Source organism: Hemicordylus capensis, chromosome 15 (assembly GCF_027244095.1).
Source record: "Hemicordylus capensis ecotype Gifberg chromosome 15, rHemCap1.1.pri, whole genome shotgun sequence".
In the NCBI taxonomy this organism is placed as follows: Eukaryota; Metazoa; Chordata; class Lepidosauria; order Squamata; family Cordylidae; genus Hemicordylus; species Hemicordylus capensis.
In genome coordinates, this window is record NC_069671.1 from 17,059,507 (window position 1) to 17,085,925 (window position 26,419).

A 26,419-nucleotide genomic window follows, 5' to 3' on the forward strand; every position below is an offset into this window, starting at 1 on the left:
GTCTCTTTCAGTCTGGTTCATCTTGCCAGGCAGAGAATGAGAAGAAACCAGATCAAGTTAGCTGAGTGAGGGAACGTGGCAGGCCTGCTGTATAAATAGGCTTGCCCCACTGCGACACAGAGAAGTGGTTGTGAATTTCTTTGTTGTCGTGCCAAAGACAGCCTCTGAGAACAGCAGAGTCTTAATAGATAAGAAAGAAGAGTAGACAAGTGTCTTAAGGGAGTCTGGAAAAGGCTCGGTTCCAGGGCTATTAAACTTTCTTCAATTTATATAAATAGTATAGTGAAAAATGGCTTTGAAAGCGAGACAAATTGAGTACCTGTTATCTGTTTGGGGAAAGTTATCCAGTGTGGGTGCTCTCAACATTGGGCTGGAATCTCTTGGGTAGATTTGATCATTTTGTCCTTAATGGTGTATCTGAGGAATGTTGTCACTCCAATCCACTTAAATGTTGTTTCGCCCCATATTATGGTCCCTGCTGAGAGGCTAAACACTGTGGATGCCTCTCCACTTAGTTACTGATGCTAACTTTGTTTCTTTAGATGCCAGGCGATGACCTTTCTGCTCACTCAGGCTTTTTAAAATTGATCTTTTAAAAAGTTTTTTAAAAATGTTTTGCACTCTATTTTGTATTTTCTATTATTTATTTATTTATTTATTCGATTTCTATACCGCCCTTCCAAAAATGGCTCAGGGCGTTTGGTTTGAATAGTGTGTTTTGTGGCGTGTGTTTTAATTGTATGTTTTCAGTGTTGTGCTGTTGTGAATTGCCCAGAGAACAATTTGTTATGGGGCAGCTAAGGGGGAAGAAAAGTGGTTTATTACTCACAAGGTGTCTCCCACCCTAGCACTCAGCAAAGACAGTGGGCCCCTTTGTGTGCAGGCAATTTGGGAAAATTCCCAACAGTGCCAGACTCTGGTATCCAGTTTGGAACCTGCATCAACTCCCAGTTCTGCTAGCCCATGGGCCAGTTTTTAAATTCTTCTATTCTTTTTTCTGCAGGTCTTTCTATCACCCATTCAAATCCACCCTGCAGAATCTCAGAGCATGTTTGGTTTTTTTAAAGAATAAACTCCCCCTCCCTCTGAGAGTTTGCCCCTTATTACTCTGCACAAAACGATCACTTCCAGATGATCCGATTGTCAGTTTGCGTCGGAAGGGCTTGGCTCCCAGGTTGCAGTGAAGCATGGCTCCCTCTGGGCGATTTCACCCCTTTTGACCTCCTCCAGACACCAGCCTGGAGGAGACGACAAGCTACCTGGGGACTAAGTGGTGATGTGGTTGTGTTTTCGAACAGCAGATCAGTAGGTTAAGAGCTGGGTGTGTTTTGAAGCCGGGGCCCAGGGTGCTTTGCTTAATGGCTAAATGCTTCTCCTCGTCAACGCTCCTTCCCAGATTCCCGTGGGCTGTGGTTGGTTTTCTGTTCCTCCCTCTACGATTCTCTCCGCTAAGTGCTTTCCTGTTTTACTGGAAAGCAGTGGCTGTCTTCCCTGACAAACATGCAGCCCACATCAGCAGAAGGAAAGGATACTCAGTTACTCTGCATCAGGCGTTCTCAAGCATGAATCCTCAGATGTCATCGGACTACAACTCCCATCATCCCCAGCCATAATGGCCACAGGCCAATGCTGTTTTATGCGGTATTAGGCCATTGGGGAGCATGGTCAGTGGCCCAGGCCATTGTGGCTGGGGATGATGGGAGTTGTAGTCCAATAACAGCTGGAGAGCCAAAGTTGCCCAAACCCTGCCTTAAAGGGAACATCTTGCAGCGCTGACATGGTATCACCCATCCAAATGCAAACCAAGGCAGACCCTGCTTAGCACGGGCGACAAATTCATGCTCACCACCACAAGACCAGCTGTCCTTCCCGGACTAACTCTTCTCCCCGATGCTCTGATACAGTATAAAACAGCTCCTTACGTATCCAGCAGGGCTCTTCTTGTGTTTTCATCTCAGAATATTCAGGGCAGAACTGAGTGTCCATCGCCAGAATCATCTCCAGAACTGAGTTGGTCTATGGGAGGAGAGTTGGCCTTGTGGTAGCAAGCTGGACTTGTCCCCTTAGCTAAGCAGGGTCCACCCTGGTTGCATGTGAATGGGAGACGAGAAGTGTGAGCACCGTAAGATCTTCTCCTCAGGGGATGGCGCCATTTTGGGAAGAGCATCTAGGTCCCAAGTTCCCTCCCTGGCAGCATCTCCAAGAGAGGGCTGAGAGAGACTCCTGCCTGCAACCTTGGAGAAGCCGCTGCCAGTCTGGGAAGACGATTCTGAGCTCAATGGACCAAGGGTCTGACTCAGTAGATGGCAGCTTCCTGTGTAACCAGATGTGAAACAGCAGCTGGAAGCCGCTTCTGGGCGATTGCCTTCCACGTGGCCAGCCCACAGTGGCTGAATCCACCTGTGGTGTCTGGTGCTGCCAACCGAATGAATTGGGGCCTGCCCCCTGTGCGAGCGGCCAGCTTCCTTTGACAGACTGTCGTGGCGACGAGGCCATTGGGGCCCCGGAAGCGCCGTGCTACAGTGGACGTGTCACAGCCGGGCTGTTTGTCTGCCCGGCTCATGCCACCCCCTTGGCCCCGCTCACTTCCGAGGCGCGTGGGTGCCGTTGGGGTCTCGGGCCTTGTTGTCGCACCTGTCGATCAGCGGGAGACAGCCGTGGCCCGCAGGCCTCTGTGTTGTGTCTCCTGTCAGCGGGAGACGGGGAAACGTGTGACCCTGTGTGGTCGCCCTCGGTTTTCTTGCCGCTGCTTCTGTCAAAGCCGGCCTGTTGATTCCGAGAGACGTGGTGACGGGCACACCCCAGACCTCTGCCTTGGCCCGATGGCTTTTTCGCTTCGCTGCCGAGATTCTTAGAGCTTTGTCGCTGGGTATCGAGTGGCAGGACATCAAACTTCCTCACGGGAAGGTGCGGGGACGGGAGCCTCTCTAGAAGCTACAGGAAGCCTCTTGGCACCTTCCCCTCTCTCCCAGTTGGGGAAGCACTGGTTGGGGTTGGATGGACGGCACCTTCTCTGCACAGGGCTTTTAGTTCACACCTTCCAAGGCTTCTGCCTGGAACTGAGGCATCCCAGGGCGGATGATGATAAGGATCCTAATGCCTTTTGGTCCCTGGCTGAAATTAAGCCCCGAAACAAAACCCTGGAGGAGAGATATTCTCAAAGAAGGAAATGCAGACGTGGGGTGTGTGTGTGTGTGTGTGTGTGTGTGTGTGTGTGTGTGTATCATTCAAGTTCTGACTCAGCACCACTGAAACCAGTAAGAAAAGCTCTTCATGACTAACTCAGGTTCCGTACATTCCAGTGGGGCTCAGTGTGGATCCTACTTTGTGTGCCCCGAAAACTGGGCCACACTGCCGGGAGTTTCCCGCGACTGCTGTGGCTGCAGGCTCTGCATGGGGGAGTGAATTTCGACCACCTGCTCTGCCGCCAACAATATTAGAACCCGGGGTCATCCGTTGGCGCTAAATGCTGGGAGAATCAAGACAGACAGAAGGAAGTACTTCTTTACACCACAAGTATTGACACTGTGGGAGGAGAGCTGGTCTTGTGGTAAAGTAAAGTGTGCCGTCGAGTCGATGTCGACTCCTGGCGACCACAGAGCCCTGTGGTTTTTCTGTGGCAGAATACAGGAAGGGTTTCCCATTGCCATCTCCCGCGCAGTATGAGATGATGCCTTTCAGCATCTTCCTATATCGCTGCTGCCTGATATAGGTGTTTCCCATAGTCTGGGAAACATACCAGCAGGGATTTGAACCGGCAACCTCATGCTTGCTAGGCAAGTCATTTCCCACTGCGCCATTAGGTGGTAGCACGCATGAATTGATCCCTTTGCTAAACAGGGTCCGTCCTGGTTTGCATTTGAATGGGAGTCACATAAAGCACTTTTCATTCTTCATTTTAAATCATGCTAGTTACTTCCAGAAGTGCCCCCCCCAAATGTAGCTTTAAAATCAGAGGTAGTAGTAATCAGACACTTCCTTTTGGCCTTTTGACACGCTTTGGTTCACCCCACTGCCTATCTCACCAAGAGGCTTTACAGACAGGGCTGTTACCCCGAATCTCCTTCAGAAGAGAGTGTGTGCATTCACACACCAGCCAAACTTACCCCGATGTCCCTTCGAGATCCTTGGATCCACTCTACACATAAATCAGGCTTTGTCTTGCAAATTCTAGCTTATCCTGGTGTATTTCTGGTTTTTAAAAATGCAGGTTTTAAGCAACTTTTTCTGAAAATGCCAGAGCAAATCAGGAGAGGCACTGACGTAGATTCATTAACATGATAAGAGGGATACTCTCTTTAGAAATGCAGATATCGCTCTTTAGGAAGCTCTCTCTCTCCCCTGCCATTGGCTAGAAGGAAAACACAGAGGCATGTGAACTTGCATTAAAACAAAACCCCGAGAGCAGAGGGGAGGGGCTTCTTCCCTCAATGCCACGAGTGTGATTCGAAGTGGCTTTGCTCAACATTTACCCTGTAGCATGAAGCCAGGTGCAAATAACTCCCAGGGACTTTTACACACAGCAGGATTCACCTCGAATTTATGGGGAGGCTTTACTGCAAACTCGAAGTTGTCTCAAAAAACCGACACAAATATTGGATTTCTTTTACCCCAGATATAAATCAGGCTACACTCTTAACGCGCAGTGAAAAACCCGAATTCTGTGTGAACTGCTCCCTGCAGGGAGTCCACAGGGACTCTCGGATAAATCTGGCTGATATGTGAACACACCCCCTCCGTTCCAGTGGAGATGCGGGTTTGTGAAAAACCTCCAGGCACAGGACTTGGGAGCACACAGAGTATCTTTGCTAGAGGTTCATGGTGTGGGAAATTACTCCATGACTCCGTCTCTCCTAGGTCAGAAACAAGGGCTTAATATTTGCTTGAAAATCTCCAAAACCATCCGGGCTACACCTCTCCAAGCTTCTCAATCCCCTTCCTCTCCTGGCACTCCACTTCAAACAGTGGAGGCATTGTTAATATCTCAGATCCTTCATCCATCTTCCCTGTAATGAAAATAATTACCTGTGAATCACGGAGGGTCTCTCCCTGCTTTGTTCAGAGGTTACAATTCCTGATACACTTTACTAATAATTTCTGGAGATGAGTATGTTATAGAAAGTAATTAAATGCCTCGGCTCTCCTCTCTCTCTCTCTCTCTCTCTCTCTCTCCATAAAATAGCGGGATGTAATTGAGGCCAGCTGAAAGTTAGTGGAAATAAATTGCAGATGATAAAGCAGAGGTTTTAATTTAACTTTTGGTAAGTAACTGTAATTGCCCCTGAGTTTGGTTCACAAAGGACAACGGGGAGACCAGTGTGGCTCATTTGTATAATGTGATTTAGTGATGAGCAAACAGCGTTTCTGGAAATAAAAAGGTCTCTTTTCTATTGTACTGGCTAGATCGGCAGTGGTGCTGGCCAGCTGTCTTCTGGGGCTGTAATTACCTAACCTTTGTTTAACTCCCGACTCCCAAAGCATTAATTCCGCAATGGAAACTGAGACGCATGTTGCTGATCCCAACCTGAAACAGGCAGAGATGAAGACTGGAGCCCAGTCCAGTGGGAATGATTAGCTGGAGATTTAGGACTGGGGAAAAGACACAGCACACCATCATTTTTTACACAGCACATCATTAATCTGTGGAACTCTCTGCCAGAGGACGTGGCAATGGCCCCCAGCCTGGATGGCTCTAAAAGGAGTTTAGATAAATTCATGGAGGACAGGTCTGTCAAGGGGTACTAGTCTGGATGGCTATAGGCCGCCGGCAGGCTCAGAGGCTGGATGCCCCTAAATCCCAGTTGCAGGAGAGCAGAAGCAGGAGAGGGGGCATGCTTTCATTCCTGCTTGTGGGCCACTGTGGGAAACAAGATGCTGGACTGGATCCGGCAGGAATTCTCATGTCATGTGCAAAGAGTCATCCAAAATCTCCCTTTAGGCTGCACAAACCCATCTGATCCAGATTATCACACTGGTCAGTGGGAGGAGACCTGGTCTTGTGGTAGCAAGCATGAATTGTCCTCTTTGCTAAGCAGGGTCTTCCCTGGTTTGCATTTGAATGGGAGACCACGAGGCTATTCACACGATCGGGCTAGCCTCCGCTCACCCAATTTTCTACAATCGTGAGAACTACCAGGCTCGGCTACGAGCCTGGTGGTTCTTGAGCGGGTAACCCGTTCAAGTAGCCCGCCCCTTAAATTGGGTTTGCAGAGCGAGCGCTCTGCAAACCCGGTTTTGGGGATCGTGAGTAGCCGCAGCGCGGCTCTGCACCGTGGCTACTCATGAGTAGACCCCCGGTGGGAGGCTGAAAAGCAGCCTCCCAGCTCAGGGGTGTCCCCAGTATGCCCTACGCACTCGCACTGGGCATACTGGAGCTTCCAGGGGCTGCGCGGTCCCCAAACTCCCCAGCCCCCGCCAGCTCCATCACAGAGCCGGCAGTCGCTTTACCAACTGGGTCTCACTGATCGTGAGACCCAGCTCTACATGTGAATAGTCTCAGGGGATGGGGCCGCTCTGGGAAGAGTATCTGCCTGCTTGTATGCAGAAGGTTCCAAGTTCCCTCCCTGGCAACATCTCCAGATAAGACTGACAGATACTCCTTGCCTGCAACTTTGGAGAAGCCACTGCCAGTCTGTGCAGACAATCCTGAGCTAGATGGACCAAAAGTCTGACTCGGTGGAAGACAGATTCCTGTGTTCCTATGTTCACATAAACACAGGTTAGATATCCATGATGTATTTCCCAGGTAGCAAAGAAAGAAGCCTTCATATTTGGAGACCAGTTCGAGCTTTGCTTGATCTAGATTGGTGAGAGATAACAACTGTACTTTGATGATAAATCTTACCTCTGTCATGCCCTGTGTACAAGCTTCTTAGGTTTCTTGCTGGCCCGTCTGAGAACATAAGAATAGCCCTGCTGGATCAGGCCCAAAGCCTATCCTGTCCAGCATTCTGTTTCACACCGAGTTCTTGCAAGCATGGCCTGATCCAGCACGTCTTCAGTTCTTCTGTAGCAGCAAACTCTCAGCAGCCCTTTGGGTTGAGTCTTGTGTGTGTACTTGTGGGGAGGAAATCACCTGCGTTGTTTCTGCCCAGGAAGTCGCATGCAAATGTAACCTTCCGAAATGGCACTTAATTAAAAACACCTCGACCCGCAATATTAAAATAGGATATGAAGGCAAACAGAGGCATCCACAGCCTATATAAAAATACCCAGCAGCCTGTTTGCAGAAGGATTGACAGGTAGACATAGGAAGCCCTGGGGTCACTGCCTGGTGGCTAAAGGTGGTCAGATTTCGGTGGTCCAGGCTTATATCCCAGATGAGTGGCATTTTGGTCTTGGAGTATCATGTTGGTTTTCTGTCGATACCCAGGCCCTCTGCCCTCCCAAGAGCCAATGCCCATACCAATGTCCAAATAGAATTTCTATACGTCGTTCTCTAGGGCAAACAATGTATTTATTTATTATTACAAAAGAAAGCTCCTGGAAGGCTTTATTCACAAGGTTCAGAAGCAGAGTGAGCAGGGATAAATGTCAAGCATCTCGGCATCAGGAGCTGTGACTGCGATGCAGTCTTTTTTTTTAAGGGGTGAATCCAGTCCTGCCTTTTTCAAACCAAAGTGGAACGGGAATCTTTGGAGCACAGAAGAAGGTAAACAGTGAGGTGTGCGTTGGAGGGACGAGATTCCCGTTCCAGCTTACAATGATGAAATTGCGGTTCACCAGGGTATCCCCAAGCCCCAGCCAACTGTGGACAGACTTCGAACAAACGCACAGGAGTCACTGGGAAGAGATGAGCCAGTGCAGTGTTGTGGTTAGGGTTTTGGACCAGGGCTGTGAAGACCTGAGTTCAAACCCCCGTTCAGCCATGAAACTCACTGGGTGACTCTGGGCCAGTCACTTCTCTCTCAGCCTAGCCCGCCTCACAGGGTTGTGGTGGGGATAAACATAACCACACACACCATTCTGGGCCCCTTGGAGGAAGAGCTGGATGGACATGTACTCTATAAATACATAACTTAAATTAAATTAAGATGTAGGGTGCTTCCCGGTTTCCTCCAAAAAGCTTGGCCATTAGTTTGCTAAGTTTTACTATCGCCAGCCCTGTTTTAGAGGTGATTACTGCTATATTAGTTCCCATGAAACGATGATGATGGCCCTTTGATGGTGGTGGTCCAAATCTGAAGGTTGTTGTATTTATTTATTTTATCCTATTGTTTTTCGTCAACTCGTTTATCCCCTGTGATTGCAATATCAATTGTCAGAACCCGATTATTCTCAGTGATGTCCTAGGTACAATTCCAAAACAACTTGAAGAGCACCTCAATACCATCGGGGCCACAGAAATCACCATCAGCCAATTACAAAAAGCAACTTTACTGGGAACAGCCTATATTTTGCGATGATATCTATAATAACCAACAGTATTGATGATAAAATTCAGCCATCCCAGGTCCTTGGGAAGGACTCGATGTCTGGATAAAACAAACCAGTCAATAACACCTGTCTGACTGTGTAAACAAGAAATAATATATTAGGGGGGAACATGGGAAGCTGTCATATACCGAGTCAGACCCTTGGTCCATCTAGCTGAATATTGTCTACACAGACTGGCAGCGGCTTCTCCAAGGTTGCAGGCCGGAGTCTCTCCCAGCCCTATCTTGGAGATGCTGCCAGGGAGGGAACTTGGAACCTTCTGCATGGAAGCAGGCAGGTGCTCTTCCCAGAGCAGCCCCATCCCCTGAGGGGTAATATCTTCCAGTGCCCACACATGTGCAAACTAGAGCAGACTCTGCTTAGCAAAGGGGACAATTCATGCTTGCTGCCACAAGACCAGCTCTCCTGAAGATAGGATGTAGGCAGAAGGAAAGCTTGAGGACAACTTCTCACAATTTTTTCTGGAGGGGGAGAACATGTGCTTGGTGGGGAGTTCATTAAAATGGCGTGGGGGGGCTATTTAAGTTCTAGGGGCAAATCTGCACCCCTGATTATTACAATTATTGCTTTGAAAAGCATTTTTGTTGAAAAGTGATCTATCAATGTTCTCAAAAATGCAGCAGGCTCTTCATGGCAGAGAGAAGTCTGGATTTGCAACTGTGTTGATCCTTTCCCCCCTGACTTCTGTCTTGCAGATATGCTTTCAGTACCTCGCTGGTCCCCACAGATTCCTCGACGGGATCTTGGAAATTCAATCAAACACAGGTATGAGGTCATGAAAGAGAAAGCAGACACGTGTGTGTGTGTGTGTGTGTGTTTATATAAAATGAAGTTTTGTCTTCTTTCTTGTAAAATGCTACAGTTAATAGGGCACATTGGAGGGATAGAGGGGATGTCCAGCATCTCTTCCTACCAGTTTGCCCCCAACTGTAACCATTGGCACAATGTATCGCCTGTATATAGGGCTGCAGAAATCCACTAGTCTGCTAGTCTGTGACGAGTGAAAAATGATGCCTGACAAGTGAAAAAAGTCCTGATGAGCAATGTACCAATATAACTTGATGAGTAAAATATTTTGTCTGGCTGATAAACTGAGCCACCATTTCTTTACCCAGAAAAAAATAGATAGATAAAGTGTGTGTGTGTGTGTGTGTGTGTGTGTGTGTGTGTGTGTGTGTGTGTGTTGAATCGCTTCTTGTGTCTGTCTCCTTCCCAAAAGCTGCTGTGTCAGGAACAAAACAGATGCTTTAGCCCCCAAACAGCGCTTGGGGAGAAGGCAGATTATTATTAATCATTCTTGACATGAATATGATTGAGTTTAGTGGTAGGCTTGAGTTTAATTAACAAAAGGAGGGTTGTGTATGCCTGAGCTCTGGATGTTTTAAGCACCTAGCCATCCCCCTGGCCCAGTGAGAGAAGAGTTCTGTGCAGATTTATCTCTTTCCAGCCTGCCTGGGCTGTGTAATGTACTGCAGTATACAATCCCTGACCCAGGCAGACCAAATACTGATAAGCAGGAGAGAGTGTCTGTCTGTGAGAGGCAACCCCCTTCTACTTCAAGCCTGAGAGAACTCACTCAAAGCCACATTTCAGTTCTTGATGTCACTCAGATAACGCTCCAGCTGCTGTCGATAAAGCCACCGAACGTTATCTGTGACCTACTAATCCTGAGTTCATTTTATGGGAATCGCCTCTGTCTCAGAAGTAACGGGAATAGGATGACCTCTAGGGGAGCCCATGACATCCAGGCAAGTGGATAGCTCTGGCCAGATGCTGTGGCATGGCTTGTTCTCTTGAATTAGCTGGACTGCTTTACTTAACTAGCCCTTGAAAAATAAAGGTGCCTTTGCAGACATGCTCTTTGCTGGGTGTTTTCAACCGTAGTTCCGCAGTGACAGCAGGGAGCTTCCGACAGTCAGAATATTTGGGGCTCTCCCTGCTATTATTGCAAAACTGCAAAATGCTGACTTGTCAGTGGGCCCTGTTTCCCGTTGCTGCCCTTTCTGCTCCCTCCTGCCATGGCGGCAACCTCAGAAAAAAGTATTAGTCCCCAAAGCACCCAACTCACTCGGGGACTTGGAAGGTTATACGGGGAAGAGTCCCCTTTAAACTCTAAGGCAGCTGTTTGATTACTATCTCTGGAGCAAAAAGGACATGATGCCACCTGCCCCAATGAGCCTGGTCACAAGTAAAGGAGGTGGGGGAGGAGGGGGGCCATAAGGGGGTGCTGAGTCGAAGAGACAGCCCAGAGCTTTGCAACGACATGATACAACACAACAGCAGGAGGACCGATGTGGTCCCTTGTGACAGTGCTATGATCACGTCGTATCGTGTCTTGTCGGAATCTGACGTTTCGCATCGTGCGCAGACCCAGAGTTTACTTTATCAGTATTCAGTTTGCTGCTTTGTCACACCAGCACTGAGAAGAGAGTTCAGAGCAAATCCATAGTGCCTTGAACCTGTTTGAGATGTGCACCTGTCTTGATCCTCAGTGGAGGACGAGAACATTGCGAGTTGCCTTCTCTTTCCCTGCCCTAAGTCCTAGTTCCCCAGGGTTCTTATTTGCCCACTTCTGGCCATTGCATTTAGTGGAAATGCCTCACTCGAGTGGCAGAGAAATAGCAAGACCATGCATAATGGGTATGCACCAGCTTACTAAACCGGAATCAATAAGCAATTCTGATGTCCCTGGTCTGAACGGCTGGGGAATGAAGGCTGGAAAGCAGAAAGCAATCAGATTTATCAAATAACTAGCAGATGCTCCTGTTTTGGGAGAGAGCTTTTTGCTTAAGTCTTAACTGAGGCAAATCTTTCTCTCACTTGCAGGTTTTCCACCAAGTATTGGATGTCTCAGACCTGCACTGTCTGCGGGAAAGGAATGTTGTTTGGACTGAAATGTAAAAACTGCAAGTACGTCCCGTGTTTTCTCCTAATATAGCAAACCATAGCAGCTGGGGTCTGGTTTTCCTTGGTTGCACACATCTGCTCCTTTGCAGGCTTTGGTATTATTCTAAAGGTTCAAATGCATCACAGGAGCATAAGGTCTCTGGTATTCTTTTCTTTCCAGCATTCAAAATGATTTATGCGGGGTCCGTTCCCCCTTTGGGCAGAGGAGGCACTGAAATTATTACAGAGTCAGAATAATCGGTACTGTACTGTAGATATGACAGAAGAAACCTAGGTTGGGGTGCAGATAGTAGGTGGGCTGAAAGTTAATCTACTGGTATTTGTTACTGCAGGGCTATAGGCAGTGGCAGAGGGAAGAGGCAGAAGTCATAAGTTAGAACTCACAAGCTGGAAATCCACTGCCAAGACACCTTAGAGTGTGAGGATTTCAGTGGAAGTGGGGAGGATCTTTCCAGGAGGATTCCCTAATGGCAATAAAATGCCATATTTCCCCCAGTCACGAGAAAACTAGTAACGAAAAAGGGTGGGTGCTTCTCAGAATTCAGGGGCTGGGCAGCAGGTGGCGCTGCAAAGCTCGTGCGAGGTCCCTGCTCAGTATGTGCACAGAGGTTGATCTCAGGCTAGGAAGGAGCACGGAAGCCTGCAGGAGTGTCTGTATGGTGGGTAAGATCACACGTGGAACTTATGCAAAAGCTCTGCAGCTCCATCATGGTATTGTTGTCTGGAGACCACCGTCACGCCACAGATCAGAGAGAGCCAATGTCTGGCTAGGGTGGGTGGAGTTGCACCAGAGCATAGGAATGCTTCATTGCTCCAAAAACATTTTAACCTATAGCCCTAATGACTCCCTGTTTGGAACATCAGGACACCTGCCTGCTTGCATGCAGAAGATCAAAGTTCCCTCCCCGGCATCTCCAAGATAGGGCTGAGAGAGACTCCTGCCTGCAATCTGGGAGAAGCTGCTGCCAGTCTGTGAAAACAATACTGAGCTAGATAGACCAAGGGTCTGACTCAGTATGTGGCAGCTTCCTTTGTTCCTGTGTTGGTTTAACCTGGGGTGCCTGCTTTTGCATGCTAGCCCACAAAACGGAACGTTTCTCCTCTCCACTGCCTGTGACGGATGTGTTTTTTTGTCTCGTTTCTCTCAGGCTAAAGTGCCACAACAAATGTACCAAAGAAGCCCCACCCTGTCACCTTCTGATCATCCACCGTGGAGGTAAGAGCCGCCGCTGCCAAGACTGTCTTCGTAGCGTTCCATTTCTCCGCGCCTGCTGGGGTCTCCGGGGGCAGCCGCTCGGCTTCCCTCTGGCCTGCCTGCAATCATGACTCCTCATCTGCATCAAGGTTCTGTCTTTTCACACTTTCCGGAAGAGAAGGCTTTGTTAACCGGCCTTGTTAAAAATGCACGGAGAGCAGCCGCACCGGTCGCCTAGGAAAGCTGGTGGTGTTGGGGGGCCGGGGGAGGGCTGAAAGCATCCTCGGGGTGTCGCACACTTTCGTGACAGGGTGCAAAGGGCTGTCTTGCTGTCCCAACCTGGACCCGGCAGGGTGCAAGAAAGAGAGGTGGAGCCAGCAAAGGCTGGCTGCAAATGGAGGAGTTACGTAGGAGTCAGAAGCCTCGCCCCTGGGCAACACGGGAAGCTGCCTTCTAACGAGCCAGACCCTTGGTCCATTCCGCTGCGTATTGTTTGCACTGACCGGCAGCAGCTTCTCCAAGGTTTCAGGCAGAAGCCCTACCCAGGCCTCACTGCAAATACATCGGAGATTTCTATACCGCTTTCCGACACAGGCCCCCAAAGCAGTTTGCATGAATATAAATAAATAAATAAGTGGGGCTCCCTGCTCGCAAAGGGCTCACAATCTGCACACACACAAAAAGAAACCTAAGACAGACACCCGCAACAGCCACTGGAGGGATGCTGTGCTGGGGATGGAGAGGGCCTGACCCGACCTGGAGATGCCACCAGGGAGGGCACCTGGGACCTTCGGCATGCCCAAGGTCCCAGGCTCCTGGAGTTTTGGGTGGCCCTGAGAAGGAATACGCTTTCCCACTGAGCTATGGGCCCATGAACTCTAAGCGGAGGGTTGCCCCTCTAAACCTAGGAAGCTGCCATCTATGGAGTCAGATCGCTGGTCCATCTAGCTCAGAATTGTCTACACTGACTGGCAGCAGCTTCCCCAAGGTTTCAAGCAGGGGTCTTCCCTGCCTGGAGATGCTGCCAGGGAGTGAACCTGGGGGGACCTTCTGCATGCTGGAGCTTCAGCTGGCCCCGATCCAAAGCTGGAGGTTGAGCTGGCCTCCTCTGTTTAGGCTCGTGGGTGGTAAGGATATCCCCCACACCTGCCCGCAGCCAGGTGAGCACACTCACTATTGGCACAGCCCTGACACAATGCTGCTTCTTCTCTCAGGGTCCTGGGAGAAACCTGGGGTGGGTAAGGCTCTGGGGATGGCGGGGCTTGACTGGCGGGGGGCAGGGTCCTTCCTCTGAGCTCCAGGGCTCCCCCAAGGGGTGACAAGCTCTGGTTGAGCAGAATCTAGGGGGTTTTCATGGGGCATTTCAGCTGGTGTGTGTTTATCTTCCTCTTCATAGAAGAGCTGGAGACCAGGTAGGACTTGACACATTTCATGCCGCATCGTGCCATATTTACCCGGATCAAAGAAGACACGGAATTTACGATGGCCCCTGTAAAAAGCAGAGGCTGGATACAGGCCATACCTGCAGTTGCTCAAAAGGAACAGGACTCTGAATTTAAGACAACCCCCTGGTTTCTAATATTTAAAAAAACTTGGGGGGAAACCTAGTCTCGGATTCAGGTAAATGTAGTCGTTGCCAACTCGGGCTGAAGCTGTTGCTGTCATTCTTCCCTGCCCCCAATATCTAGCCCTCTCCTTGTTCAAAAACAATATCGCCCCAACATCTTAGCAAGCCTCTCGGTTCCAGTTGACGGGAGGTGGACAGGTGAGAGGATCCAAGCTATTGCTGGATCAATCACGTGCTGAACATCGATTGACCTTCAACGGTCACTGCAGAAGTGGAGGGGTCTGCTAGGGAGAGTTCCACTATATTTATTTATTTATATTTATTAACATACACTGTACACTGCCTTTTTGGCCGAGCAGTGGCTTGCGGCCTGTTTTTTAAAAATGCAAGCGGAAACGATAACGAGTGCTACCGAACATGCGGTGCATCTAATGAGCCCCAGGAAAGAGCTGAAGGTAGTGCCGACAGTTCACACAGACCAATTGATCATGAGCTGCCTTAGCAAACCACCCCAAGAGCCAGGCATGGACTTCCTCTGGGAGGGACTTCCACCACCTTGGTGCCATTGCAGAAAAGGCCCTGCCCTGGGTCACGACCCGGACTGCAGATAGTCGAGCAACTTGGAGCCGGGTCTCTGAGGATGATCTTGAAGCATGGGGTTGGTTCATAGGGCAAGCTAGTAAAACTTTCTCTCTTCCTTCCTTTCTTTCTTTTTCTCTTTCCTTCTTTCTTTTTCTCTTTCCCTCTCTCTCTCTCTCTCTCTCTCTCTCTGTCTTTCTCTCTCCTTCTATATACTACACAGCAGAGATAAATCACACTCTCCAACATTCCACAGACGAAAATCAGGACTCCTCTCACACTCCGAATCTCACACCAAGGATCAGTGCCCAAAGTCCCCCCCAGCCACCATTACACATTGGTAAAAGACTCTACTCTGTCCACGGTATGCTGTGTTCATTTACTCTACATGACGCCTCTTCTCCACCGATTTAAAGACGAGGAGGAGGGTGGTGTTTTGTTTTTTGTTTTTAATTTCGGTGCTTTAAAAAAATGACTTCAGCAGCTGCAGTGCATGAAATGGCAGGCTGAGGGTTATATGGTGCTTTTATAGTTCGTGTGTGTGAATTTTCTGATGCAGGCACACTAGAGATGAGGAATCCCCCATCTAGTAACAGCCCACCCGAACCCGCCAGGAGCGGGATGGGGTGTCAAAGGAGGCACAAAAGGTGCCGATCATATAGCCAAGGGCATTATTCTGCTTTCCCCCTGACAATTTACAGTTACTGCACATTGTACACATCCTAAAAGTCTAGCGCTTTGGTGCAGTGCTCAGAACAGCTTAACTTTAGGCACTTCCTGGCACAGTAAAGCTGCCTGGTGGGTTCTTGACTGCAAGAGAGGGCATTCAAGCTCTGGAAGGGATTGTGCGGCTAAACCAGGGCTACACAACTTTCCGCCAGCCAGCTGTTGCTGGACTACAACTCCCATCACCCCCAGTTACAGTGGCCAGTAGTCCGGGAGGGTGGGAGTTGTAGTCCACCAATGGGGGATGGGGAGGCAGCAAGCCTTGAGCTAACTCTGGAGAGTCACAACGTTTGCAACAAACCACGTTTTTGGAAGCCATCCCCAAAGGCAAAAATAAGGACAGGGGTTTATAGGAGGGAAAGGCCGGGATGTATCGCAAGCCCGGTACATGATGCGCCTCCTCTCAGCACATGGAGGAGGAACAGCGCCAGGTAGCTGGGTAGGAAGTTTGCCTGCAGATTGCTCTCTGCAAAACTGCACTCCCTGCGGGAGAACACTTGGTGCAAATGAAGAGGAAGATTTGCAAGTGCCAGGAGGAGGCTTCTCTCTCCCTAGGAAAGGCTTTGGCATTTCATTACGTTTTCCCTGTGCAAAAGGATCGGGGGCTTTGAGATTCCCTGGAGCAGGGAAGGCTTGAAACTCCCGACTCAGGAATATTCATTGCTTTGAGCTCTAATGAGGCGGCTGCTGCTTCCTCGCACATTAAATACACCTTTGTTGAGAATCCTCGTCTTTGCTAAATGCTGCTTTTAATGAGCTGCTTATTGTGTCTAATGAGATGTCTTCAGTGGCAAGGTTTAATATGTAGAGAGGATCCAGGTGAGCTCAGCTCAGCTAACATTCGCTCCTGGGCTGCTGTTTGGTAGCTCTGAGGCCCAGGAAAGGGACAGGTGTTGGTCATGATGAATATGGAGACGCTTTTGCAGAGGGTTGGGGTCTGCGATCCGCCATCACTCTCTGAATGTCGGCATGGAGTCCTAGGCAGAGAGCAGGTGTCAGGAACGGAGATTGCCCAAGCAAGGTCCCAATCCGACCCAGCAACCTTGAGCACCTTTCCAGGTCAGGAGCCAATGTCCAGGATGCGTGGGCAGAGGCACTCCAGAACTTAGAAATCCTTTAAAGGTAAAGTTGTACTGTCAAGTCGGTGTCGACTCTTGGCGCCCACAGAGCCCTGTAGTTGTCTTTGGTAGAATACAGGAGGGGTTGACCATTGCCTTCCCCAGCACATTATGAGATGATGCCTTTCAGCATCTTTCCTATATCGCTGCTGCCCGATAGAGGCGTTTCTCATAAACATACCAGTGGGGTTTCAAACCAGCAGCCTCTTGCTCCCTAGGCAAGATAGGAACATAGGAAGCTGCCATATACTGAGTCAGACCATTGGTCCATCCAGCTCAGTATTGTCTACACAGACTGGCAGCAGCTTCTGCAAGGTGTTGCAGGCAGGAATCTCTCTCAGCCCTCTCTTGGAGATGCTGCCAGGGAGGGAACTTGGGACCTGTAGATGCTTTTCCCAGAGCAGGTCCAACCCCTAAGGGGAATCTCTTACAGTGCTCACACCTCTAGTCTCCCTTTCATATGCAACCAGGGCGGACCCTGCTTAGCTAAGGGGACAAGTCATGCTTGCTACCACAAGACCAGCTTGAGACGTCGTCTCTTCGTTGGTTGCTTTTGCTTCCAAACTGATGGGCACTGGACCACCTGAATTCATTGTCAGGAGGGATGATGATAAAAATAAAGGAGCAAGACCACAGAGACATTTGGAAATGAATACAAGGAGGTCAAACAGAAGATTAAAAGAGGATTTATAGGCAGATTTGATTGAAGCCAAAACAAAACCAAAAAACTCAAACACAAATTAGGTGTGACTCAAGAGCTTTGGGATAAGAAACCCAGGCCTGATGTGAATCTGTAACTGAATGAAAAGATGGAGATGCGTGGCGTTGATGGTCAGTTTTCACAATGGAGGCTGGAGTGTTCTTCAAATGCCTCCACTGCAGCCGACCATTCAGTATAATTAATTAACCATCTGGAAATGAGTTGATGGCACAACATTGCCTGCGAAGGTTATAACAGACTGCCAAGTATTACAAACCATGGATCTAACACAACTCATTGTGTGGCAACCACATGGTAGAGGGAATTTGGATTCATCTTGATAAAGGGCAGAGGAATACACATCGGAAGGAAATAATCCACAGTATCCGTGTGCAATGGACATGATCCAGGATGCTTATCTTTCTCCAGAACAGGACTGCTCTTGTGAGTGAAGGCACTGTGAGAAAGCCGGCCCATAAAGGGTGAAAAAGTGCTGGAGTGCCTTTGTGTTTCCAGTCCACATTGGTGTGTTGGCTCTAGTGCTGTGTACAGAACTGGTTCCGTGCACACCTGGGAGGGTGAGGGCGTTCCTGTAAGCGGCAGGGGAGGCGCTACCGACCTGCTAGGCCCCACACCACTTTCCCCCCACTATCGCTTTCGTAAAAAGTAGGCGCACAGGGCTGCAGCGTGGTTTACTGCAGCCCTGGTCAGCGTTGCCCTGGGAATGGCCAAAACATGTGCGTCAGCCATTTCCATCCGCCATTTTTCCTCCTTCCCTTTCTTTGGTCCAGGGAGGCACATTGCAGCCCTGCATGCCCGCTTTTTACGAGAGTGCTGGCAGGGGTGCCGCCGTTACTCACAAGGGCAGTCCTGTTCTGGGAAAAGATAAGCATCCTGGATTGTGTCCATTGCGCATGGAGACTGTGAGTTATTTCCTTCCGATGTGTATTTTTCTGGCTTTTATCAAGACGAAGCCAAATTTCCTCTACCATTTCCTCCCCGACCTCCGAACCGGCTCAGACGCCAGTCCACAGAACTGGTTCGGCGCTCCCAGAATGGAGCACCACATGGTTCTGTGCACATCCCTAGTTGGCTCTGCTCTGAATTAATAAGGATGAGGATAGTACCAGGAGTTAGTGGGGAGTTGGAATGAGCTGAGGAATCCTTGGCTGCACAAAGAACAGTATCACCTGTGAATCTGGTCCCTTGTGGCATAAGGCAGCTGCCTGTCATTCCACTGACTCCGGGTTCAAACTGCAGCAGTTTGACACAGCATATACGTCTTTCTCTCCAGAATTAGCTGAGCAAGAAGAAGGGAAACAGAGTCTGGATGGCCGTCTGTTGGAGATGCTGGAGCAGTTTCCTGGGCTGAGTGGGGTTTGGAGTAGGAGACCTCCGAGGTCCCTTCCAGTGCTAGAACTCAATGAGTCCATTTAGGGAGATGGTTGACTCTCTTTCTCTGGAGGTTTTCAAACAGAGGCTGGCCAAGGATGCTTCCTGCGACTTTGGAGAGCTACCTCCAGTCAGTGAACCGTACTGGGCTTGATGGGCCAATGGACTGGCTTCTTTGAAGGCCGTTTCGTATCTGCTTGGGCACAAAGTGGAGCGAATAGGATTTAGGAGCTTCCAAAGAGGGTGCCTTGTGTGTGTGAAGTGCCATAGTGCTCAGTTAAAGCCTTGATCTTTCTCTTTCTCTCTCTCCTTTCCCCTCCCCTCCTTCTCTTCCTTTGATCCAGCAAGGTTAGTCCGGACAGAATCGGTGCCATGCGATATTAACAACCCGTTGCGGAAGCCACCGAGATACTCCGACCTGCATGTCAGCCAGACCCTTCCCAAGACCAACAAAATCAACAAGGTGAGACATCGCTGGATCGTGTCCGTGGAGAGTGTCTCCCGTTTGAGTCTCGGAGAGCAGGAGTCACGAACGGAGTCAGGAAAGGAGTCTGGGCAAGCCCGGTGGGAGGAGATAACAGCCTTTCAGCATTCTACAAACATGTTTTGAATGTAGAGGGTATCGGGTTAAATCCCTTGTGGTGTAAGTGAAAGTACTGGTAGCTGCATTGTGGGGGAATGTCTCTGATCTGAGACTTTGCTGTACTGCTGCTGTTGAGAGAGAACTGAGTGAGACATTTCCGTTTGTGTGAGACGACTCTTTAGGTTCTATCCCCCAAATGCCCCCCTTGGCTGGTGAATTTTTACCTCTGTGTTGGAAAAGCGGGAAGGCTATATCCATGGCACCTAATGAAGCAAGCTGATCTCTAGAATGCCCAAAGAACTCTGGGGGTATTATGAACAGATATATGTACAAGCAAGTCTGCTGAGAGGGGAGCTCAGCTAATTTCCTTTTTCACTGCCTATTACTTCATATATCAAACTGGCCTTGGACAGTTAACTGGCATATTCTTAATTCTTAGACCCAGCAGTTGAATTTGCCCACCATGCCAAATAATCAAGTTAAGCCTTCGATCTGGATTATAAACGTATAGGGAAGCAGGAGCATGCTCTGCTCCCTCCCCACATCGCTCTGGCATATTCTCCACTTTGGTTTTGTTTTCGTTTCCCAAGCACTTGTCAAACATTGGTTTGGCACTTCCTTTGTTTAATGTTTCTTTTTCTTTTTCTACTTAAAAACTGCTCCGAAAAGCTGGGGGAGTAGCATTGTGAATGACACAAGAGCTAGCTAATCAGTGCTGTGCTCAGCCCTATTCTGTAAAGGGGGAAGTGGCTTCATAGTTGACCTAAGCATCGACCAATCAGCACTTCACCATTCTGTCTTCTGCAAACTAGAAAAATAGGTTTCCCTTAAGCTCGGTTTACTGGAGAAGGTGGTACATATGTCTAAAATATGATGATGACTTGCTCTAAACTGTGGCCGCATTCTCACGTAACATGAAACCAGAGGTGGAGGGCCTTCTGGTTTCATTTTCTGTACGTCTGAATGCAGGCAACCACAGTTTCACTGAAAAATGGACCCATGGTTTCCCTCCCCGGGCTCCGATCTGTACCTTCAGTTTGTACTAAGTTTCACAGCCATCAACTCCAGTTCTTTGGTGCCAGCGTTATGTCCGAACGTGGCACTGCAGTCAGGCTCGTTCACAACCAGAGTTGAGGGAGGAAGCTCAGGCTGCTATTGGCTGCGATGCTGTCCTTCAGTGACAAAGGAAGCCCAGGCAACCAGTTACCCCTCCTCTCTTTAGGCAGCAAGAATTCACTTGTGCTGTTGCAAGCAATTTAATCTACAGGGACTCTTACAGACTCACAGGCCGCACCCGCTCATAATGGACCCGTGGTTCCGCAACCCCCTTCTCCCCACTCTCCTATCCAAACTCGGATGTCATGGAGAGCTCAGAGGGGGAACTCTCCGTGACGTCCAAATTCGGACAGGAAAGCAGGGAGAAGGGCGGTGTGGAATGCAGCCTGTGTGTCTGTAAGCGTCCCTGTAGATTAAACTGCTTGTAGCAGTGGAACTGGAGTATGCATTTCATGCAGCCTGTTGAGTGGAAGATGAAGCATGTTGAGGTCAGTAACAAATGTTCTGGGGTTACTTCCAAGATCCCAGTGAGTGGTGCTGGGCTTGATGGGAGAGGGAGAGAGAGAGGGAGGGAGAGAGAGACCCTTCCCTGTCTGCCTGGAAACAAGGGTACTGCCGCGAAAGGAAGGGGTGGTAGGGAGGAAATTGGCAGCCTCCCCCCCTGCTTTGAAATAGCATCTCCCAGTTTACTTGCTGGTCTGTTCAGCCATCTGCTGGGCCAGAACTTTGCAGATGGCTCTTTGGGTTTCCAGGCATGCCTGCCAATTCAAATCTCAAAGGAGCTGGTATACATTTCAGCAAATCTGGTTAAAAACCGAAAAAACAAAACCAAAAAAACCCCAGCCCAACCCAAAGCAAACCCTTTGGGGGCTGGGGCGGAGTTTTGTAAGCAGGAAGCGGCTTCAACAGAAGACGAGGAAGGAGAGGTATCCCTTTTGGGGAGCAAGCAGAGAGAGACACGTCGTGTGAGCAAAGAATCTCAGAAGAGGCACTCAGCGCTTTGGGAGGGACTAGACACACTCACTGTGTGATGTGAGGCGGATGCTGTGAATGCTTTGCTGTAAGGTGCAGGATCGCTTACCCTATATCGTGACACAATCCCAAGGGTTGCTTTGCCCCCACTAACAGCAGCCAATGCCATGGATTTGGGGTGGTGCAACACACACCACAGCATGACATCAGTGGCCAGGCATCTCTGGATCCATTTGCCAGCTTGCCAATGGCAAGTGCCCAGGCCTTCTGGCGAAGGGGACAGCCAACACCACACAGATCTTCCCACCAGAGATCTCGTTTCTACTGCTATTTCTGAGCGGGTAAGAAACAGCAAGAATCCTCCCTGAACAGGATTCCTTCCTGTTTCTTACTCAGTGCAAATGATAGAAGACTCGCTTCTCCCCTAAGTCTGCTGCCTGGGTGCCAGGAAAGGCCCAGAGGGAAGAGAGGGGATTGGTAGCCACTGCAGATAATGGCTGGCTAGTTTGCAAAGTCTCAATTGATGGATCCCTATCACTGGCTCTGGGTTGGGGGCGGAAGAGGAGAGAACCTGACGCAAGGATGCCATTTTTGATGGCAGCGCTGTGCTGTGCATCATACGTAGTTCTGCCCCCCCTTTTTTTTTTGGCTGGTGATTTTCTAGTTAGCTCTTGAAGGGAAAAGGAGGGATTTGGTCCCAAGAACCCTTGTCCCAAGAACCCTTGGGACAGGTTCTGCTCTGAAGAGTTGTTTTTCCTGGAATCCAGGTTTCGACTTGCTTGAAGCTGAAGTGGCAGCACACAAGGAAGCAGATTTTTTAACAGCTATCAGAGTTGCCATGAAACTCGTTGCTAGATTCACTGTCTCAAAATAGAGGACCCTGAAGTACGTATTATGCAAGTCTCATTTGCATAGATTTGCATGCCACCAGTGTGGCATTTGCACAAACAGTTCTCCCTTGCTTCTTCTCTCCTTCTAATTTCCAAACTCTCTCTTTCCCTCTCCCTCCCAACCACCTCTTGCCCCCTGTGACTAATTATCTGCCTGTCCATTTGTCTGTGGCTAATTTCCAAAATATGCTAAGATTTAGAAACGAGGGGATGTGCTTAAAAATTCACATCAAAGGCTTCGCTTTGCCTGTAATCCTCCAATGAGATCCTTTGCCTTTCAAAGCTAATAAAAGGGCAAAGTTCAGCATGGGAAGTGCAAATTTTAGTCTTGCAAGGGCACCTCCTAGATTTAGGTTTGCATCACTAAAATGTTTAATTAGAAATTGAATTTATGAAGAATATCTCCATTACTTATAGTGCCATTCCCCTCCTTGAGACACAGCAGGAGAGGTCCAACACACATAAAATCTATGTATAGACAATGTATGCACCTAAAGAATTGGCCAGGCAATTTGGACATAAATGGAGGCCAGCAGGGGTGGGGACTTCTGGAGACCTCCCTCCTGGGGGTCGAATTAACACCCAGACCAAGTGGCAGTAAATAAAATTTAATTTTCAAAAGTTTTTAAATTTTTTTAAAAAGAAAATCGTGAACCCACTGAACCTACCCGGGGTGTTGTTGTTGTTCGAGGGGTGCCAACACCAAATATGCCCAGTCTGGTTCGAGTCTGGTCTGGACTTGAACCGAACCAGGCAACCCGGTTTTGAGCACACCCCTAGATACCAGTTGCAGGGGAGCCTGCCTTCATCTCCGGCCGGTGGGCTTCCCAGCAGCATCTGGTGGGCCACTGTGGGAAACAAGGATACTGGATTGGGTGGGCCTTGTGCCCGATCCAGCAGGGCTGTCCTTACCTGTGACATTGGTGAGCTGATTGATTAAGGCTTCAGATGTAACTGGGCAAAGAGGCACCTTTTAACGTGGTGATTCTCTTTACTGAGCGGGGGGAGAGTAACTGGCCCTCTCCACCCCCAGCACAGCACCCTTCTACTGACAGTTGCTGGTGTCGGTCTTCTGTTTCTTTTTCGATTGTGAGCCCTTTGGGGACAGGGAGCCCTCTTATTTATTTATGATTTCTCTGTGTAAATCGCCCTGAGCCATTTTTGGAAGGGCGGTAGAGAAATCTAATAAATAAATAAAGACAACCACCACTTTCACCCAAATGTGACTGCCTTGGAACGGGACTCTTCCATGCTGGCTGCTCTTTCCACCCATGGCCCTCCTTTGAAATGTCCTTTGCTGGTATCACGAGGGGCTCTTGTCTGTGGCAGAAGGGAGCATTTGGCGAGCTGTGCCCCATGCAGCGCTGCGGTAAGAATGTTCAGCGTTGTGCAGAACTCCCTTCTGTCCGCTCCCCCTGAGGTGCCCTCCCGCAGCCTCTGTTAAGTTAAATGGGCCGTGCGGAATGATCAATGGAGAGGAACTGGAGCCGGCTTGGGCGTTCTCTCCGGAGACCGAGGGTGCTTTCCCCTCCCCGCCAAATGTCAGGTGCTCGCTCTGATGCACGAGGGAGGGGATTTTTTTCCCCCAACTGCGCCAACGGGAGCTTTGCTACTCAGCCGCACTGACGGCACCTGTGAGAATTTTCGGTTCTGTGTCTAAGATGGATCGAGAGCCCACCAGCTTCTCACCGATTAAACAGTGTTTGGGGTACGGCTGTCTCTTGCCTCGGTGCTTCTGGCATTAACTGGATGATTGCCCCATCTCAAAAAATGATATTGTAGAGTAATGGAAAGCTAGTGTGTTGTAGCGGTTGGATTTGGACCAGGGAGATCTAGTTCTTGGGAGGCAGTAGTATTTATTCCTATTAATACATACGAATTAATATTTATTGTTATTATTGTTTCAAATATTTACACCCTGCACTACTGCTCGGGGCGGCTTACAACAGATAAAAATAAAACAGATACAGTATAGAACAATACAAAGTTAGTTGGTTCTGAATCAGAATCTAAAGATCCAAAACTTTTTCTGAAGCTAAAAAGTTGGTTTTTAAAATCTGAAATCAAAAGTGATTAAAAAAAAGGCTAAACTCAAAGAAACCTACCAGATGTAAGCAGCAGATAAGATAGTAAAAAGCCTCTCTGGAAAGATGCATCTTCAGCTGTTTCTTAAAAACTGTGAGGGAGGGAGCATGGCGAAGCGCTGCTGGGAGGGCGTTCCAAAATTGAGGGGCCACAACCAAAAAGGCCCTGTCTCTAGATCTCCGTTAGTGGCAGGGCCATGAACAGGGCCTGAGATGTTGGATGGAAGGCCCTGGCAGGCTCATCTGGACAAATGTGGTCCGGTAAGTACCCCTTATGCTTACGGACTCCTCCTTCTTCCTCTCACAGGATCACATCCCAGTGCCATACCAGCCTGACTCCAGCAGCAACCCCTCTTCGACAACGTCATCCACGCCCTCCTCACCAGCTCCTCCCTTACCGCCCAGCGCCACACCGCCTTCTCCACTTCACCCTTCCCCACAGGGCACGCGGCCACAGAAGCCATTCAACTTGCCAGGTATTTGAGCTGAGTGAGGACTGGAGTTGCCATTCAAGATTTCCTCTGTTGTACACCATATGCTAGCTTCTTCCTTCTCCTGGGCTGTACTAGTTAGTTAGTTATTCGATTTCTAAGCCTTATTCGATTATTAAGGCTTAGATGATTATAGTTATTCGATTACTAAGCCTTCGGACACTCACCTGTCAAAGGGAGAAGGGCCCAGTGGTTAGGGGTGTCCACGTCATGGTTCCCAGGGACACGGGAATTTGGAGCCAGTGCTTAAGGGACCAACTTCACCCTGAGATAATGAAGTCAGCCAAGTTGACTCTTGGGGAAAAGAAATCCAGAACCATAGCGAATAGCTTAGGTCCAACGAACAGTCATAAAATAGTGAGCTAACATCTACGTTTCACAGAACTTTCCTTCAAATTGGAAGTTTAGCATAAATTGGGGACAGGGTAGAAGAAGGAGAAAGGTTTCTTCTACAGAGATGTTGGATGAAGAGATGATCTGCAATGTGAAACGTTGGTGATTCAGGAAACTCTGTGTAGGCTAATTCAGTCAATATGTGGCAAATGAAAAAGGTCTCTGGTTGCATCAAAGCTTAGGATCGTGAAGTGTGAGCCCTTGCAAAATATAAATGCCAGAAATTACTTGGATCTGCCTCCAACACTAATTGGAGCATATGGGCAGAGAGCAGAAGTAACCAAAAAAAGCTGGCAGTTGCCATATCTCAAAGATGGCACTTAGTTACTAACTCTACAACTGCCCCTTAGCCTGGGACTGTAGTCTATGTTATGTAGATTGAACAGTCGAACCCCTTTGTGTGTTCTTGAAAGGTTCCAAAGTATCATCCATTGTAGACAGGGTTTGTGGCATTTGAAAGGGAGGGCTAGAAATACTTCTTGAACTACTTTTGCACCTTGCATTTACTCCCTGCATTCTTGGCTCAGGGCTTTTGGTCACCTGGAGCTTTCATGAGCAGAAATAATTGCCCATTCAGAGTGAGGGCAGGAAGCATGGCTTCACTCTGAATTGACTTTGGAATGCCATCATGCAGCCAAAGCTGATTGACTCCACATTACATCATCACGCTGTCTATACAATCCCTGATTGGCTGGCTCATGTAGCCAGGAATAAGAGAAGATAGATAGATACACACACACACACTAGAATGGTGCAAAAAAGACAAAGGTTTGGAGGGATTCTTGTGATAATATTTTGGGGAGCTCTGAAATACCCTTTTTTCATACCAGAAATGTTTGGCTATGAAGATTCAGCTCAGCCCTAGTTACAACCAAAATCTAATTGACTATCTTTAGCATTCTGGCCTTTTTAAAAGAACTGCAAATTGGGGTTTGAAACTGGAATAGTTGTGAGCTGGAAAGAGGGTGCCCCTTTCTACTTGTCTTAGGTCCGCATTGCAATCTAGCCCCTCCACTCTTTGCAGGAGGGGATTTTGAGATGTTTGCATGTTAGCCCACAGTCTGGTTGAAAAACAGGAGGGGTGGGTGAGCTGGCCAGAAAACTGCGCCGAGAACCGCCATGGTTTTTTTTTGAAGTTCCTGTGAGTTCATGGGCTTTTCACGTGTGAAATCCGCGCTGAGGAGCTGAAATGAACAATTGGAGGAAACAATGGAGGGAAAGGAAATTCTGTCAGGAAGCACTTGGTGGGCTGATGACCTTGCAAAAGCACGCCAGGGAAGGAACGGCTACTCCTTAGTCCAGAAATGCCCAAAATAGCACAAAGAAAGCA

At 48.8% G+C, this 26,419-nt stretch overlaps 1 protein-coding gene across 12 annotated transcripts in view; it reads left to right on the forward strand.

Moving 5' to 3' along the window:
* KSR2 (kinase suppressor of ras 2) overlaps window positions 1–26,419 on the forward strand; it is a 176,412-nt gene that overhangs the window by 82,213 nt on the left and 67,780 nt on the right. For 9 of the 12 annotated variants that reach the window (XR_008312445.1, XR_008312444.1, XR_008312446.1 and 6 more), the window contains 6 exons: window positions 9,132–9,201; window positions 11,263–11,346; window positions 12,492–12,559; window positions 14,908–15,048; window positions 18,965–19,083; window positions 24,513–24,681. Coding sequence is in view for 9 of the 12 variants with exons in the window: in XM_053279282.1 (XP_053135257.1) it covers window positions 9,132–9,201; window positions 11,263–11,346; window positions 12,492–12,559; window positions 14,908–15,048; window positions 18,965–19,083; window positions 24,513–24,681 (651 nt within the window). In the remaining 3 variants the exon portion in view is untranslated. The remainder of the gene's footprint in view (window positions 1–9,131; window positions 9,202–11,262; window positions 11,347–12,491; window positions 12,560–14,907; window positions 15,049–18,964; window positions 19,084–24,512; window positions 24,682–26,419) is intronic. The other 3 variants (XM_053279280.1, XM_053279279.1, XM_053279276.1) reach the window with 2 other exon arrangements.